Source organism: Carya illinoinensis, chromosome 11, assembly GCF_018687715.1.
Source record: "Carya illinoinensis cultivar Pawnee chromosome 11, C.illinoinensisPawnee_v1, whole genome shotgun sequence".
NCBI lineage: Eukaryota > Viridiplantae > Streptophyta > Magnoliopsida > Fagales > Juglandaceae > Carya > Carya illinoinensis.
In genome coordinates this window covers 43,052,612-43,065,437 of record NC_056762.1, presented here as the reverse complement: position 1 = coordinate 43,065,437, position 12,826 = coordinate 43,052,612, and the positions used below count along the sequence as shown (strand labels likewise).

Here is a 12,826-nt window from a genome sequence, read left to right as displayed (position 1 = left end):
AATATGGAACTAAATTTGAATTTTAAAAAGACTGTTAATGGACGAAAATATTTATACAACTTTAAGATAATTATAATTTTCAAACTTTCAAGAATATGATCATAATTTTTAAAAATTTAAATAATTGTTATTTCTATCTCAAAAAATATTTTTTTAATTTGTTTACAAACAAATATAACGTGTTTTAAAGTGCTTTAAATATATGGTTACCAAACAATAAATAACTTTTTAATAGTAGAACTTATTACTTAAATTATAAGTTATAAATTATATTTTTTATCACAACCTCAAACATACACTATATCTAATAACTAATAATATCATGTCATAAGCGGGTGAAGTGGGTAAGAAGTGACCATTAGAAAAAGCATATACGATGAGTGAAGTTGAAGATTTATACATAAACCAATCAATCAAAGAACCTTCTCTCTCTCTGTTTTTTTTTTTTTTTTTTTAAATGCCTTTCTCTTTCTTTTGCTATGATGTATATATTTTTAATGGAAAAAGCGACAAACTGAGGATGGGAATGTGTGATTTTGTTCAAGTGTTATTGCAGCTTTTGCCTTTTATTCCAAACTTGATCTAGATCCACCAATGGGATGTTCACTTTTCTTATATGTTTTCATCTCATCATTCATGCCATCAGTTAACTATATTATCTTTAAACACAATTATCATAAAATTATTATTTATTTTAAAAATTTTAATTAATAAAATATATATATTTAATTATTTATATTTATCTTAACAGTCTCTCGTGTGTCGGCCAATCTCCCGTTCAAATAATATCAAATATTCTATTACTATATCCCTTTAGAAAGTAGAAAATTCCATATTCTTATAAGCATTACACACTTCTTATCTAAAAATACACCTCAGAACAAAAGATACCCCTTATCCGAGGTCTTGGTAGCCAGCAGACCAAAATGCCCCGTTCTTGGTAGTTTCCATCGAGCCGGCAAGGTGGACTGTTTTGGAATCGAAATCCAAAAGAAAAAAAAAAAAAAAAAAAATAACGAAAAAGAAAATACCGGTCAACTGTCTTCCTATAACACAGTCACCTCCGTATGTTCGCTGTTAGTTTATAAGACCAAGTGTATCAAAACCGAAGTACAGACGAAGACAATGAGAATACAATTACAAGTTCGGCAGCCTTCTTGATGGCCAAGTTTGTTCACGAAGCAGCTAGAAACATGTCACAACTTTGCCGGAAAATTGTTCACATCAACATCCGGTTGAGCGTACTCCAAAGGGTTTCGTTTATCAGGCGGTTCTTTCGATTCATTTGGGATAGGATTCTTGTCTGTTCCACGGGAAGGGGAAGCGAGTACCGGCGCTTGTCTCGCCGGGGTTCGTTTCCTCCGCCGGAGGCAATAGAGGCGGGTTTGGGATTCGATGAATCCGCCATGTCTTGTGGTGGGTATGAGACGGATTCAGATTTGGTGACCTTGAAGATCAGTCTGTTGGGTGATGACCAGATTGGAAAAACAAGTTTTGTGGTGAGTAGATTCGAAAAGTCCCATGATTTTCTGGTTATTTGATGGTGATTAATTTCTGCTTTCATACATGCCACACAACCTAAACAGCTTTTTTTCTTTTTCTTCATGATTTGTTTTCCCTTTTTGAAGATAAAATATGTAGGAGATGAGCAGGAAAAGAGCAGCTTGCAGATGGCAGGATTAAACTTGATGGACAAGACTTTATCTGTTCAAGGTGCCCGGATTTCACTTAACATTTGGGATGTGGGAGGTATGTTTAATCTTGTTTGATTCTGTTCTCGCCGATTCCAGAGCCATATTTGTGGATCAAATCAACTTTTCCGGCCTTAATATTCTTCCATATTTATCTGGACGTAGGTGACCCCGGATCACACGACCAAGTTCCAATCGCTTGTAAAGATGCAGTAGCAATTTTGTTCATGTTCGATCTTACTAGTCGGAGTACACTAAATAGGTATGCCTATAATTCTCTTTTCTTTTGGGTCAAAAATAGCTCCGAATAGCTGTCGTATTCGTATGTTCATGAAAAACTCGGTTCATTTTTGTGCATTTTCAGTGTTGTCGGATGGTATAGTCAAGCAAGAAAGTGGAATCAGGTAATAATTAATCATATTAATTCTGGATAAATAGTTCACATCAGTTATTAAATGTTGATGCGAGTGCCTTTGTACACGGAAAAAGTTTCTGAATTATAAAGAGTACAGTGAATCCATTAATGCTGATGATGCAGGCATCAGTTCTGATTTATGACAATAATTGACATTTTTAAATAATAAATTGTCTGTTTAAGGAAAGAGATAAAAGACATGATATGTACAATAATTGCTCTTTTATCACAGAAATGTCCATTCATATTCCCCACAAAACATCTTCACCTTCAACGTTTTTGGTGTTTGACCTGCAAAATGAGTGCTTATGATTTCTTTAGTGCTCTTCGAGTGAGTGGAGCCCCAAAGTTCATGATTAAGAACTGATATGAATGGACGATTTTATATCTAATATTATTTTTTTCCATATTTCTTTATATGCAGACTGCAATTCCCATTCTAATAGGAACAAAATTTGATGATTTTGTTAGACTTCCTCCGGATTTGCAGTGGACAATCGTGACTCAGGTAACTAAGCAACACCCTAATGTTTGTAACTATATCTACCGGTGTTTCTCTTACTTATAAAGATGGACAATGACTGGGAGAATTCTGCAGACATGAAGTCTTCCTTTGTCAATCTTTGGAAAACTGACATTTCCCAACCCTCTTTTCTCGCACCGCGTTAGAGATAAGCACGGGGGGGCCACATGTTAATTAAGTTGGATTACATTGTAAAGAGAACTTTAGATAAATTAGGACTTTTGCTAAAGATTATGCCTTTCTCTCATGTGATTTGGCCGCTTAACAAGTTTGATTTCTGTGTATGCAGGCCAGGGCATATGCAAGGGCTATGAAGGCGACCCTTTTCTTTTCAAGCGCAACTCACAACATAAATGTGAATAAGATTTTCAAATTTATCATGGCCAAGCTCTTTAACTTGCCGTGGAAGGTAGAGCGGAATCTGACCATTGGAGAGCCAATCATCGACTTCTAAGGCGTATTCTGCACTGATCCAGTTGTACAAAGCTGAAAAGAAAACTACAATCAAATGTCTTAATCCCAGCTGATTGACCCCAGGGCTCACCACCTAGTACTTGTCCACTTTCATGGTTTTTCATTTTTTCTTTTCCATTTTTTAGTTTTTTTTTTCAACTTCTAAATTTCTAATTACTAGTTTTACAATGAAAGGAGGGGGGGCTGTGAATAGTGGTTGTAGCAGGATGTTTTCACAAGCATAGAAATAGCAAAGATCTGAGAATTTTATTTCTTTTGATTTTTTTACCCTCGGTAGACTTCGCAATTACTGGAAATGGAAGAGCACAAACTCACTTTTCTGCATCAAAAACAAGCAGAATATATCTTGTGAAATATGAAAAAACCTCAAGTGTTACAGTTTTATTAGACTGCAGAAAACTCTACACGGCACCATTACCATGTGCCAGATTAGTGAAAACAGCAACTACTTTTTGGCAATTATAAAGCTAATCCCTTAATCATTTTCCCTTTTTTTTTTCAGTGGGGTTTAGACCAGAATCAGTTGGAATAAGCCGCTCTCTTTCCCTTGCACTCGTGCACTTTGCAATTAAACATTCTAAATCTAATCATTAGGCTGTAGTTGGAAATTCAAGAACAACACATTGGAGACCTGCTCAAATGACACTTGAAAGCAATAAAATAATCTGTAAATCAAAGAACTCCTACCTATACACCCATGACTATACAGAGTTTAAGGACAAATTCTCAGTATCTGTTATCTTATCTAAGTTCATACAAATTCCCATATGCAATAACTAGTAAGAGCAGCTCGATTATCCATTTTTTGTAGTCAATAGTAGCAGCAAAAGTGTCGGTGATTCAATAGATTGATATCTGCAGATTTGGGGAGCTTTTTTTAAAACTCTGCAACCCTTGAGCTCTTTTTCGGTATACTTCCACATTTCCACCATTAGCTCCTCCTTCCTTCCAAATAGTGATATTAAGGCGTTCCAGGACGCTCCCATAAAAGATTAGATAGCAAAGCAAGCAAACTTCATGTCTTGTCCCTGTGAAGCCTTTTATATCTACCACCTTAAGATTTCTACCTAGGCAATCGAATTTGGGGCACTGCGTCCAGAATCTATCCGGGTTCAACTCAAATGGAGGTGTATAATCCTAAAATAAACCAAAATAAATGGAGAATATTTGTAAGATAATTCCAAGGAAAAAAAAGTAAGTAATTAACCAATTCTTACTAATACTTACATCAAAAACTCTTCCAGGACCTATTTCAATAGTAAGAGTCTCCAAATAAGGACAACTGTTTAGGAAGAATCTGATTCCATATAATTCATTCTCGTGCATAGCAGCTTTCAGTATCAAGTGCTTTAAGTTCAAGGGAAAACTCATACGCAATGGTTCTTCTCCAAGGGGAATAACCTAAAATAGTGAACATAAATGGTCAAAACAGACTTGGGATGCAGCATAAATGGCCTTCATATTCCTCATAAAATCAAAATCCCGAGAACTTTTTTAACTAAAATTCATGATGCTTAGAGAGAAACACACGTTACACACAAGAGTAGAACTGATCCTAGGGTTTAACCTTTGGCCAAAAAAGTCCATCCTATCATATGCTTAGATCAATGATATAAAAATTGTTAAATTGAAATCGAATATAGATGTGTGGAAATGTAGAAATAACATAGATCATATATACCTGAAGCATGTAACTGCAAACGGTCAAAACCCTGATGGGGTAAAGTTGTTCTAGGAGTTTATGAAGAAGATTACCGACAGCTTCATCAACTTCGTACTCAAGTCCAAAATCCAGATCTGCCTCTTCCATGTAGTTCCGGTTTATCTCTATGTCAAAAATTCCCACCACCCCTGAATATTTCAAGAACCGTAAATTCGGCGCTTTTATGTCAAAATCTCTAAGAAAATTGCATTTGTCGATGACTAGACTTCTTAGCCGCAAATTTGGTCCGTTGATACGCAGATGCTCTAAGTTCCAACATTTCGTCAAGCTCAAACTTTCTAGCAGTGGACAATTAAGTAACAAAGATTCAATAAAATACACATTCAACTGAAGCCAACCTAAAGATACATGCTTCAGTGCTTTGACATTCATGAAGTCAGACACCCGAAAACTGCAAGAAAACAACTTCAGGGATTCAAGAACAACATGTCCATACACATTCATGGGCAAATCAAACAAAGCTTCATGATTGCTAAAGCCATCTTCTTCCCATAGTGGATCCGAAAAATCAAGGTCCAACACCTTCACATTATGGCTAATGGCAAATGCAATGCAGCGCTCCACATCCTCACGGAAATTTACGGGCTTCAAGCATGAGAGCCGAAACTTATCTATGCCAGTTTCTTGATAGTTCTCCATCCATTGTCTTGCAAAATCTATGAAAATCTGTCTCTGAGTTTCTTGTCTTTCCTGGGATTCACCAACTCCGACAAAGAACCTCTCATCAAAGTCTACGTTCTTTGTTTCCCGCCATATATGACGCCAACGCTTGGATAGAACGCACGTTCTGGCGGCTTCTTTGAACGGCAAGAAAAAAATGATGATTAAGAGAATTTCGTCGGTCAATCTAGAAAACATGTCCAAGTTCCCGGCCATGGCTTACGGATAGTTTTGCCGTGGGTTGTTCGAAAAGCCATAAATTGGGTCCATTTTGTATCAGTGAAACGTTGCAATGAAGAAAACGATGCGATGTTTCGAGTTTTGACGAAATGTTGCGTCTTTTTGATATTCAAGTAAACAGGAGTTTTTCGCGGGCACAAAATATTTAGCGTGGATGGTAAAATGACAATGTAATGTAACGGTTCCTTTCTAGTTAGTTATGACGATAATTTATTTTTTATTTTATTTTTAAACAGACGATAATTTATTAAGACGACGACATTCGACACATCATCCTGCCGTCGCCTTTGGAAGCGTTTTTAAAGATAAAAAAAGATTGCCTCGTATTTGACTTGCGAGATGGAATTAATCGTAGCCGTCTGTTCATTTTGGGACCCTTGTTCGTAGACGGAGAGGATCTATCGGGCAAAAATCCAATCAGATTGTTATTCCCAAAACCCTCAGTGAAACCATAAGCACATACAAAGCTAACGAAATCCCAAACCCTATCAGCACTGATCGAGTTCGGTCCGACTTACTCCGTTTCTCCTCGCTCACCGAGTCGGTAACTACTTCTATTTCCTTTTATTTTTCAGTCGTTTCGCTTCTCGTTTTGATTGGTGTTTCACCTGAGATTTTCCCGCTGAGACAAACAGAGCGTTAGGGAGGGTTACGCCGTTACGTTCATTAGCGTAGGCATATAGGTGCTTATACTTGTGTAGTATTTTGCAACAAGACGACAAACACGAGGCTGGAAATTATAGATCAGTTGTTTTGTTTTGATATGTCATTGTTCGGGATTCTTGGACATTGGGGCTGAGACAAATGTAGGGAAAAAATGATGCTCAATCTTGAGGTTTTTTTTATTTTTTCTAATGGCATTTTACTTTACAGTAAGTTTAGATAATTCAGTCATGATTCAACTTGGGCCTGATTCGATGCCATGGCTTAGTTGAAGTAATCCCCTCGTTTCATTTTCTTTCAGAAGCAAGTTAAAGCAGCATTCATGGTTGGATTTTTTTTTTTCCTCGGCGTTTTAAGCTGACAATCGTTGGGTAATTTGCAAATACTAAGTTCAAAATGTTCAGAAATCTATTTTTAACCTCCTTATTGTCATTGTTCTCTGTTAGAGATTTCTGATTTTATCTTACATGCATACATGCATACATATATATATGTATATGTATATCTGCGTGTGTTTTGTACTCTTAATTTATAACTCTTAATTTTGCAGCTAGAAAAGTCCAATAGTGTATTGTGAATCACTGATGGCGCGAAATATATCCAATAATTCAGAATCTCCAGTCAGGGGTCAGGGTTCTCTTCATAGAAGGAGTCCTCAAAGAGAGAGATCACCCACTCGACAAAAGAGCTCCCACAGGATTAGTTCTCCGGCAAGAGATAAACATTCTGGTCGTGCTAAATCTCCAAAGCATGCGAGGTCAAGTTCTCCCACTGCTCGCTCACCTTCTCCTCGTACAAAACGGTTGAGGAGAGCTCAAGATGAAAGGGAAACTGAGAAAGCTCACTCGCCTTCTCCCCGGAAAAAGCCGTTGAGGAGAGCTCAGGCTGAAAGAGAGGTTGAGAGAGAAATTGAGAGAGAGCTTGAAAAGAATAATGGCAGGGGAAGTGATAGGGGGAGACATAGGGAAAGGAGTTCTGGGAGGGAAACTGTGAGTGAGCAGAAAGAGGGAAGGCCAGGGAGGCATGATAATGTGATTGAGAGAGAAACTGAGAGGGGGCATGAAAAGAACCATGGAAAGGGGAGTGATAGGGGGGCAAATAGGGGAAGGGGTTCTGAGAGAGAAACTGGAAGTGAGAGAAAAGAAAAAAGGTCAGGTAGGGATGATAATGAGACTAGGAGAGAAATTTATACAGAGCATGAAAAGAACCATGGCCGGGGTAGTGATATTGAGACACATAGAGAAAGGGGTTCTGATAGGGAAATTGGGGAAGAGAGAAAGGGCAGAAGGTCAGGTAGAGATGGTAATGAAAGCAAGTCTTCAAGATCAAGGCACGAGCGGTCTAATTCTCCTCTAGATCGTCATCACAGGAGCAAGCATAGATCTCGTTCGCCTCCACCAGCTGCTGATACCAGAGCTCGTGACGAGGTGTCTGGTGATATCCACTCCTTCAAATGAATTTCCTTATTTATTTGTTTTCTTACAATAATTCTTGCATTGAAAAAACCAACGCAACTAAAATTGTTTTCATACTAGAACTGCTTTTGTTGTCCATTCGCAGGGCAGTTATTGGCATAGGATGAACTAGTTTTGTCATCTTGGATAACTGCTATAAATTAGAAATTCGTGTTATAAAATTGATGGACAATGACTTCTTTTCCTTAATAAGATAGCTTATGGGAGAAAAAAATGGAGTGGGTGAGAAATTTAGTTGTTGAATGAATTACTTTTAGCTTGAGCTCTCAGTTGAATTTATTTATTTTCTTTGACATGCATTTCCCCTGAGTTCAGATGTAAAAGGGAGAAAAAGAAAAAAGACCAGAAGTGCATATTTGTTAAGATTTTGCCTTGTGTTGGTGCTCATCTAAAGTTCCTGACTGTGGGTTCAATTGACAAATAATTTCAGGTGGCAAACTTAAGAGGCTCTGAAGACCGGTAAGCTGCTGAAGAATTTCAAACTCTTCACTCAAGCTTCAGCAAGGAATCTTTTTTAAGATATAACCACAAACTAATAATATTTGGAGAAATGAAACAAAAGGCTAGTTATCATATATAAATCACCTTTGCAACTTTGTTACCACACTCCGTATACTATTGCCAAGGCTCTGTTTGATGGAGTATGGCTTTTCATCAGCTTCTGCTTTTATGAAGCAGAAGTTGCCTTGCTGCCCATTTGGCGGTGAACTTTTCTTTGCTTTTGTTAAGTGTATTTTAGGTGGCTTTTTAAGAAGCAGCTCATTATAATTCTTTGAAGCTTTGAGTTTCTCAAATTATTACTTATCAAACTGGCTCTATTTTATTTCTTTGTTCCTTTTGTGCTGTGATGGAAGTGGTGAAAATGCACATTGGAGTAATGGCTCCTTCTCCTTAGATTTGTGCACATTGATTTTTTAATGCATAAGGGACAAAAAGAATTTACATATAATGTTTCTGTTATGTGAAGCTTTTCATTCTGTTATGGGACTGTTTTTTCTCTATTATACCTTTGGTTATGGATTTGAGCATTTTCCTTTCCTCAGCCAATAGGGGAGAAGCCTTGCATACATGTGAAGTAAGGTGTTAGCAATAAAATGAAATTGAGAAATAATCTCAACTGCATAAATAACAAAAATTAAAAATTTCACAAGAATTTTGCAGAATTTAGTTTGGAAGGAAAAAGAAATTCTTCATAATATCTTATAGCAACTTCTTCCCTGAACCAAAAAGGGAAAAAAAGTCTAACTTTGGGATCTGGAGTCGAAGGATCTGAGTTTGCTCCAGTTACAGAAAAAATGTATTTTAGATTTGCACCTACTAGGGTAGATAAATTAAAATTAAATTAGGCTCATCAATATACTTGAATTTGTTAACTTATCTTTTTTCCTTTTGTTCTTTTCTCTCTCTAAAGTCAGACAATACACTACTCTTATTGAGATTGATCTTGATGTAAAGCTTTTAACTGGTGGTTGCTTGCTGCTTGAGCAGGAATAATGAGAATGATTCAGTAGCTAAGATGAAGGCTGCTGAGGAGGCTCTGGAAGCAAAGGAAACGGTAAGGTTTAGGTTGGTCATATTGGTTTTTTCATCATAATGACAAGATCTTTTGTTTCTATCTTTATCTACACCAACTTGTGCTAGGTTTGTGGCAAGAACAGGTCTTGCTTATCCTTAAATGCCGGGCATCATTATTGCGGTGTAATTTGTTTTAAATGAGTAAATAACATGCATCCTATTTAATTATTGTTATCTTTATTGCAGCAAAAACCTTCATTTGAACTATCTGGAAAGCTTGCTGCAGAAACCAATAGAGTCAGAGGTGATATTTTCATTTCTTAGATTTCACTGCACTATTCCCTTCCTATGTGTGTTTTGTAGTGAAGAATTTTCTGATTTGGTTGTCCAGTTGGATGTGAAATTGGTTTTGACCTTAAATTTATCATTCCTTTGCTAAGTGGGTATTTCCTTGTTAGGTGTGACACTCCTCTTCACTGAACCCCCTGATGCTCGAAAGCCGAATGTAAGATGGCGACTTTATGTCTTCAAGGCTGGTGAAGTGCTAAATGGTGAGTATTTAAGTCCTGTAGAGCTTATAGTTGCAAGCTATATGTCTTCGTTCTTGCTTCCCTTCTTGCACCATACATCTCTATGCTTTGTTTGATACTAATGAAACTGCATGTTCTCTTGTTGCCCAGCTGCTTTTCTCAGTTTATTTTTCTTATACCATGTCTGATTGCATGAGGGGGTGAGGAAGGAAAAAGGAAATGAGCTATGGAAATGAAAATAAAGGGAAAGGGAGAGGGTAGTTCTTCCTTTGACATGTATGGATGAAGGGAAGAAAGGAGTGGATAATAGACTGATTGTATCTTCTTGTTTGGTTTTTAGCATGGGGAAGAGAATGAAAAAGTAGGAAGAAAAATCATTTGACTCATTTCCCCCCTTTAAAATAATACATAAATAAAGCATCATGAGGGCGTAAATGTTATTGAACTAATATTCACCCTCCTTTTCTGCTCACATCGAGTGGAAGCCAAAAAGTTGAACAATCGTGGGCCATATTGGCTTATGCTAGCTGCATGTATTCATTACTAATTTTTCTTTGTCAGAGAATATTCTTGATGTTCAAGAAGGCTTTTTTTAGTTCCTGGCACTAAAATACATATGTTCTAAGAAGTACATATCATCGACAGAGCCCCTTTATATACACCGTCAAAGTTGTTATCTTTTTGGGAGGGAACGTAGGGTTGCAGACATTCCGACAGACCACCCATCTTGCAGCAAGCAGCATGCTGTCATTCAATTCCGGTATATCTATATTTTGCAGTTTTATTCAGTCATTGATTTTCTTGAACACTGCTTGATTTTCTTTCCCCTACCCATCAGACAAGTAGAAAAGGAAGAACCTGATGGTACATTGTCAAAGCAAGTAAGGTGAGACTAAAGTACTTTATGATTTCTGTTTTTGATTGCCAAGAGAATATCTTCAATTTTATAGGTAAGTTATTTTGTTTCCACCATGTTAGGCCTTACTTAATGGACCTCGGAAGCACAAATAAAACTCATATTAATGTAAGTTGCTCATATTGACATCTCTCTTACATTTTTTTTTTAATAATTTGTTTAGTTGCATGAATAGTGTCAACAAAATTGAAATTCGGTTGCCATTTGTAGCCATTCTGCAACATGTTATGTTATGTTTGCAGGATAATGCCATTGAACCTCAACGTTATTATGAACTTTTTGAAAGAGACACCATCAGATTTGGTAATAGTAGGTAGGCCGCTCACGCTCATTAATATCTAACTTATGCTTTCAAATGTTTATGTTCATAATTTTCTGTTTTCGTTATCTTCTTTTTAGAATGTAATTAGGTGTTTTCTTTTGTATACTTTTGTATGCATGGGCTCGTCGCCTATTTCATTCGATGAATAAAATTCTTTCTTATAAATAAAATAATAATAATAATAATAATAAATCTTCAATAAACATGGGGGGCTCATTATTTAAGTGTGGTTATGAAAAATATTGATTGGCCAGTGAAGCATGCATTGAACTATCACAATTTCTTTAGAATCTCTACCTGAGACAGTCCCATTGCATCATTGTAATATGATTCTATATATTGCCTTTTCTTGTAGCCGAGAGTATGTACTACTGCACGAGAACTCAGCCGAGTGACTACGAGAATTTGGCTACTCGATGTGCCTCCTTCCGGCATGTGGAACATGTTTTGATTTGATATGTGTAGGTACTATTTACTGAATGCTTGTGCTTCTTTTTCTATAGATGCAGTTCAGTTTTGATTGTCTTAGTGCCGAGGTTGCTGAAATAACCGGTGAATGTCTTGACTCGTGTACTTCTACATATTAATGAGGACCTCATTGTTGCTTTGACCTCTTTCTCGACTCTCGAGTCAATTTTTCATTTGGATGATATTTGTACTCTGTTATTTATTTTTATTATTTTTTTCTGGGCTATAGATATTTGGACATATCTATAGGCTATAGCAAAGTTCATAAGCACTTGAGCAGACTGGTTTTGGAGGACTAGATTAAGAACTTCAAGCATACCTTTCTAATTTCTGTTTTCTTTTTCTTTTGTTGGGCTTAATATCATATTTTTTGTATATATATATATATATATATATTGGGACTTATTAAGGCCCGACCTACCCAAAACTGATATGTTGGAAAAGTGGAAAAGATAGACACAATAGTGGACTACTAATACTACTTTAAAAAAAAAAAAAAAATACTACTATTGTTGGGGTATGGCTAGGTGATAAGACCCTGTTGGCTTCTATGGAGTGAGTGCCTGGTTCGGGTTTCTTCTTCAATCACGATCATCCTTTTAAGTTTTTAACAAGAGAAATACTTTAGTTACAAAGGGAGTATATAAAAATAAATTTATAAATTGATATGATATTTCAAATTGTAAAGTAGATCTAATAGATTTTATAAAATCACATCAGTTTGTGTTTACTTTTATATAATCTCTATATTTGTTGCAATTTTCTTCTAACAATATCATTTCTTAAATTTCATCTTGAGAGATAATCGTATCTTCTCTTTCACATTTTGCTTCTTTAGGCTATTTTATTGGTTTTTAATTTTTAACCAATGTTAGTAAGGATAAGTTGTCGGTATAAAGAGGGCGTAGTTTATAGAATAGAAAGAATGTAAAGAAATTATTGATGGAATCAAGAATAAAAATTGGAATTCGGTTGCAATAAAAGGAGTATATATACTTTCATAATTTAATCATTTCATTTTTATTTAATTCATAATACCTTGGGATTAAATCTAAAAATTGGTAAATCTTTGGTTGTAAATTGGAGTAATATCTTAAATAATATTATCCGAAACTATCAAATTGATTGTCGTCTAGAATTAAATAGTATAGCGGAAGGAGATCATTGATGGTCAGTTTTCTTTACCGAAAGTAGCAAATAAAAGTTATTTT

At 36.0% G+C, this 12,826-nt stretch overlaps 3 protein-coding genes across 5 annotated transcripts; 2 read left to right on the top strand and 1 right to left on the bottom strand.

The window, feature by feature from the left end:
- Nucleotides 1–1,076: 1,076 nt before the first annotated feature.
- On the top strand, nucleotides 1,077–3,356 carry LOC122281912 (septum-promoting GTP-binding protein 1-like). The gene is made up of 6 exons (XM_043093780.1): nucleotides 1,077–1,499; nucleotides 1,629–1,749; nucleotides 1,857–1,953; nucleotides 2,056–2,095; nucleotides 2,531–2,614; nucleotides 2,919–3,356. The coding sequence occupies exons 1-6, from the start codon at nucleotides 1,161–1,163 to the stop codon at nucleotides 3,081–3,083; spliced, it is 846 nt and encodes a 281-aa protein (XP_042949714.1). The 5' UTR covers nucleotides 1,077–1,160; the 3' UTR covers nucleotides 3,084–3,356.
- Nucleotides 3,357–3,712: 356 nt separating this feature from the next.
- Nucleotides 3,713–5,965, bottom strand: LOC122281913 (F-box protein At3g62230-like). Its single transcript, XM_043093781.1, has 3 exons — nucleotides 4,785–5,965; nucleotides 4,331–4,504; nucleotides 3,713–4,240 (listed from the first exon to the last, which is right to left on the bottom strand). Exons 1-3 carry the CDS (start codon nucleotides 5,700–5,702, stop codon nucleotides 3,944–3,946), a joined length of 1,389 nt encoding a protein of 462 aa, XP_042949715.1. The 5' UTR covers nucleotides 5,703–5,965; the 3' UTR covers nucleotides 3,713–3,943.
- A 149-nt stretch (nucleotides 5,966–6,114) lies between these two features.
- On the top strand, nucleotides 6,115–11,757 carry LOC122281911 (FHA domain-containing protein DDL). 3 transcript variants are annotated; one of them, XM_043093777.1, is made up of 12 exons: nucleotides 6,115–6,270; nucleotides 6,691–6,760; nucleotides 6,940–7,816; nucleotides 8,295–8,323; nucleotides 9,353–9,419; nucleotides 9,626–9,683; nucleotides 9,838–9,930; nucleotides 10,555–10,669; nucleotides 10,748–10,795; nucleotides 10,888–10,933; nucleotides 11,068–11,138; nucleotides 11,503–11,757. In XM_043093777.1, the coding sequence occupies exons 3-12, from the start codon at nucleotides 6,974–6,976 to the stop codon at nucleotides 11,540–11,542; spliced, it is 1,410 nt and encodes a 469-aa protein (XP_042949711.1). In that variant the 5' UTR covers nucleotides 6,115–6,270; nucleotides 6,691–6,760; nucleotides 6,940–6,973; the 3' UTR covers nucleotides 11,543–11,757. The 3 variants fall into 3 exon arrangements, with proteins under 3 accessions (XP_042949711.1, XP_042949713.1, XP_042949710.1); XM_043093779.1 differs by lacking the exon at nucleotides 6,691–6,760 and having other exon boundaries at nucleotides 6,115–6,266; XM_043093776.1 differs by lacking the exon at nucleotides 6,691–6,760.
- The last annotated feature ends 1,069 nt before the right edge of the window (nucleotides 11,758–12,826 follow it).

What these genes read in the sequence shown, in the direction of transcription:
- LOC122281913 (XM_043093781.1), bottom strand. Translation starts at nt 5,702, where the DNA reads ATGGCCGGGAACTTGGACATGTTTTCTAGATTGACCGACGAAATTCTC. An exon ending in TTTGCAGTTACATGCTTCAG is followed by an intron (nt 4,505 to 4,784) that starts GTATATATGATC and finishes TCACTATTTTAG; the next exon opens with GTTATTCCCCTTGGAGAAGA. An exon ending in GTCCTGGAAGAGTTTTTGAT is followed by an intron (nt 4,241 to 4,330) that starts GTAAGTATTAGT and finishes GGTTTATTTTAG; the next exon opens with GATTATACACCTCCATTTGA.
- LOC122281911 (XM_043093779.1), top strand. Translation starts at nt 6,974, where the DNA reads ATGGCGCGAAATATATCCAATAATTCAGAATCTCCAGTCAGGGGTCAG. An exon ending in ATACCAGAGCTCGTGACGAG is followed by an intron (nt 7,817 to 8,294) that starts GTGTCTGGTGAT and finishes AAATAATTTCAG; the next exon opens with GTGGCAAACTTAAGAGGCTC. An exon ending in GGCTGGTGAAGTGCTAAATG is followed by an intron (nt 9,931 to 10,554) that starts GTGAGTATTTAA and finishes TATCATCGACAG; the next exon opens with AGCCCCTTTATATACACCGT.
- LOC122281912 (XM_043093780.1), top strand. Translation starts at nt 1,161, where the DNA reads ATGGCCAAGTTTGTTCACGAAGCAGCTAGAAACATGTCACAACTTTGC. An exon ending in TTGGAAAAACAAGTTTTGTG is followed by an intron (nt 1,500 to 1,628) that starts GTGAGTAGATTC and finishes CCCTTTTTGAAG; the next exon opens with ATAAAATATGTAGGAGATGA. An exon ending in AAGCAAGAAAGTGGAATCAG is followed by an intron (nt 2,096 to 2,530) that starts GTAATAATTAAT and finishes CTTTATATGCAG; the next exon opens with ACTGCAATTCCCATTCTAAT.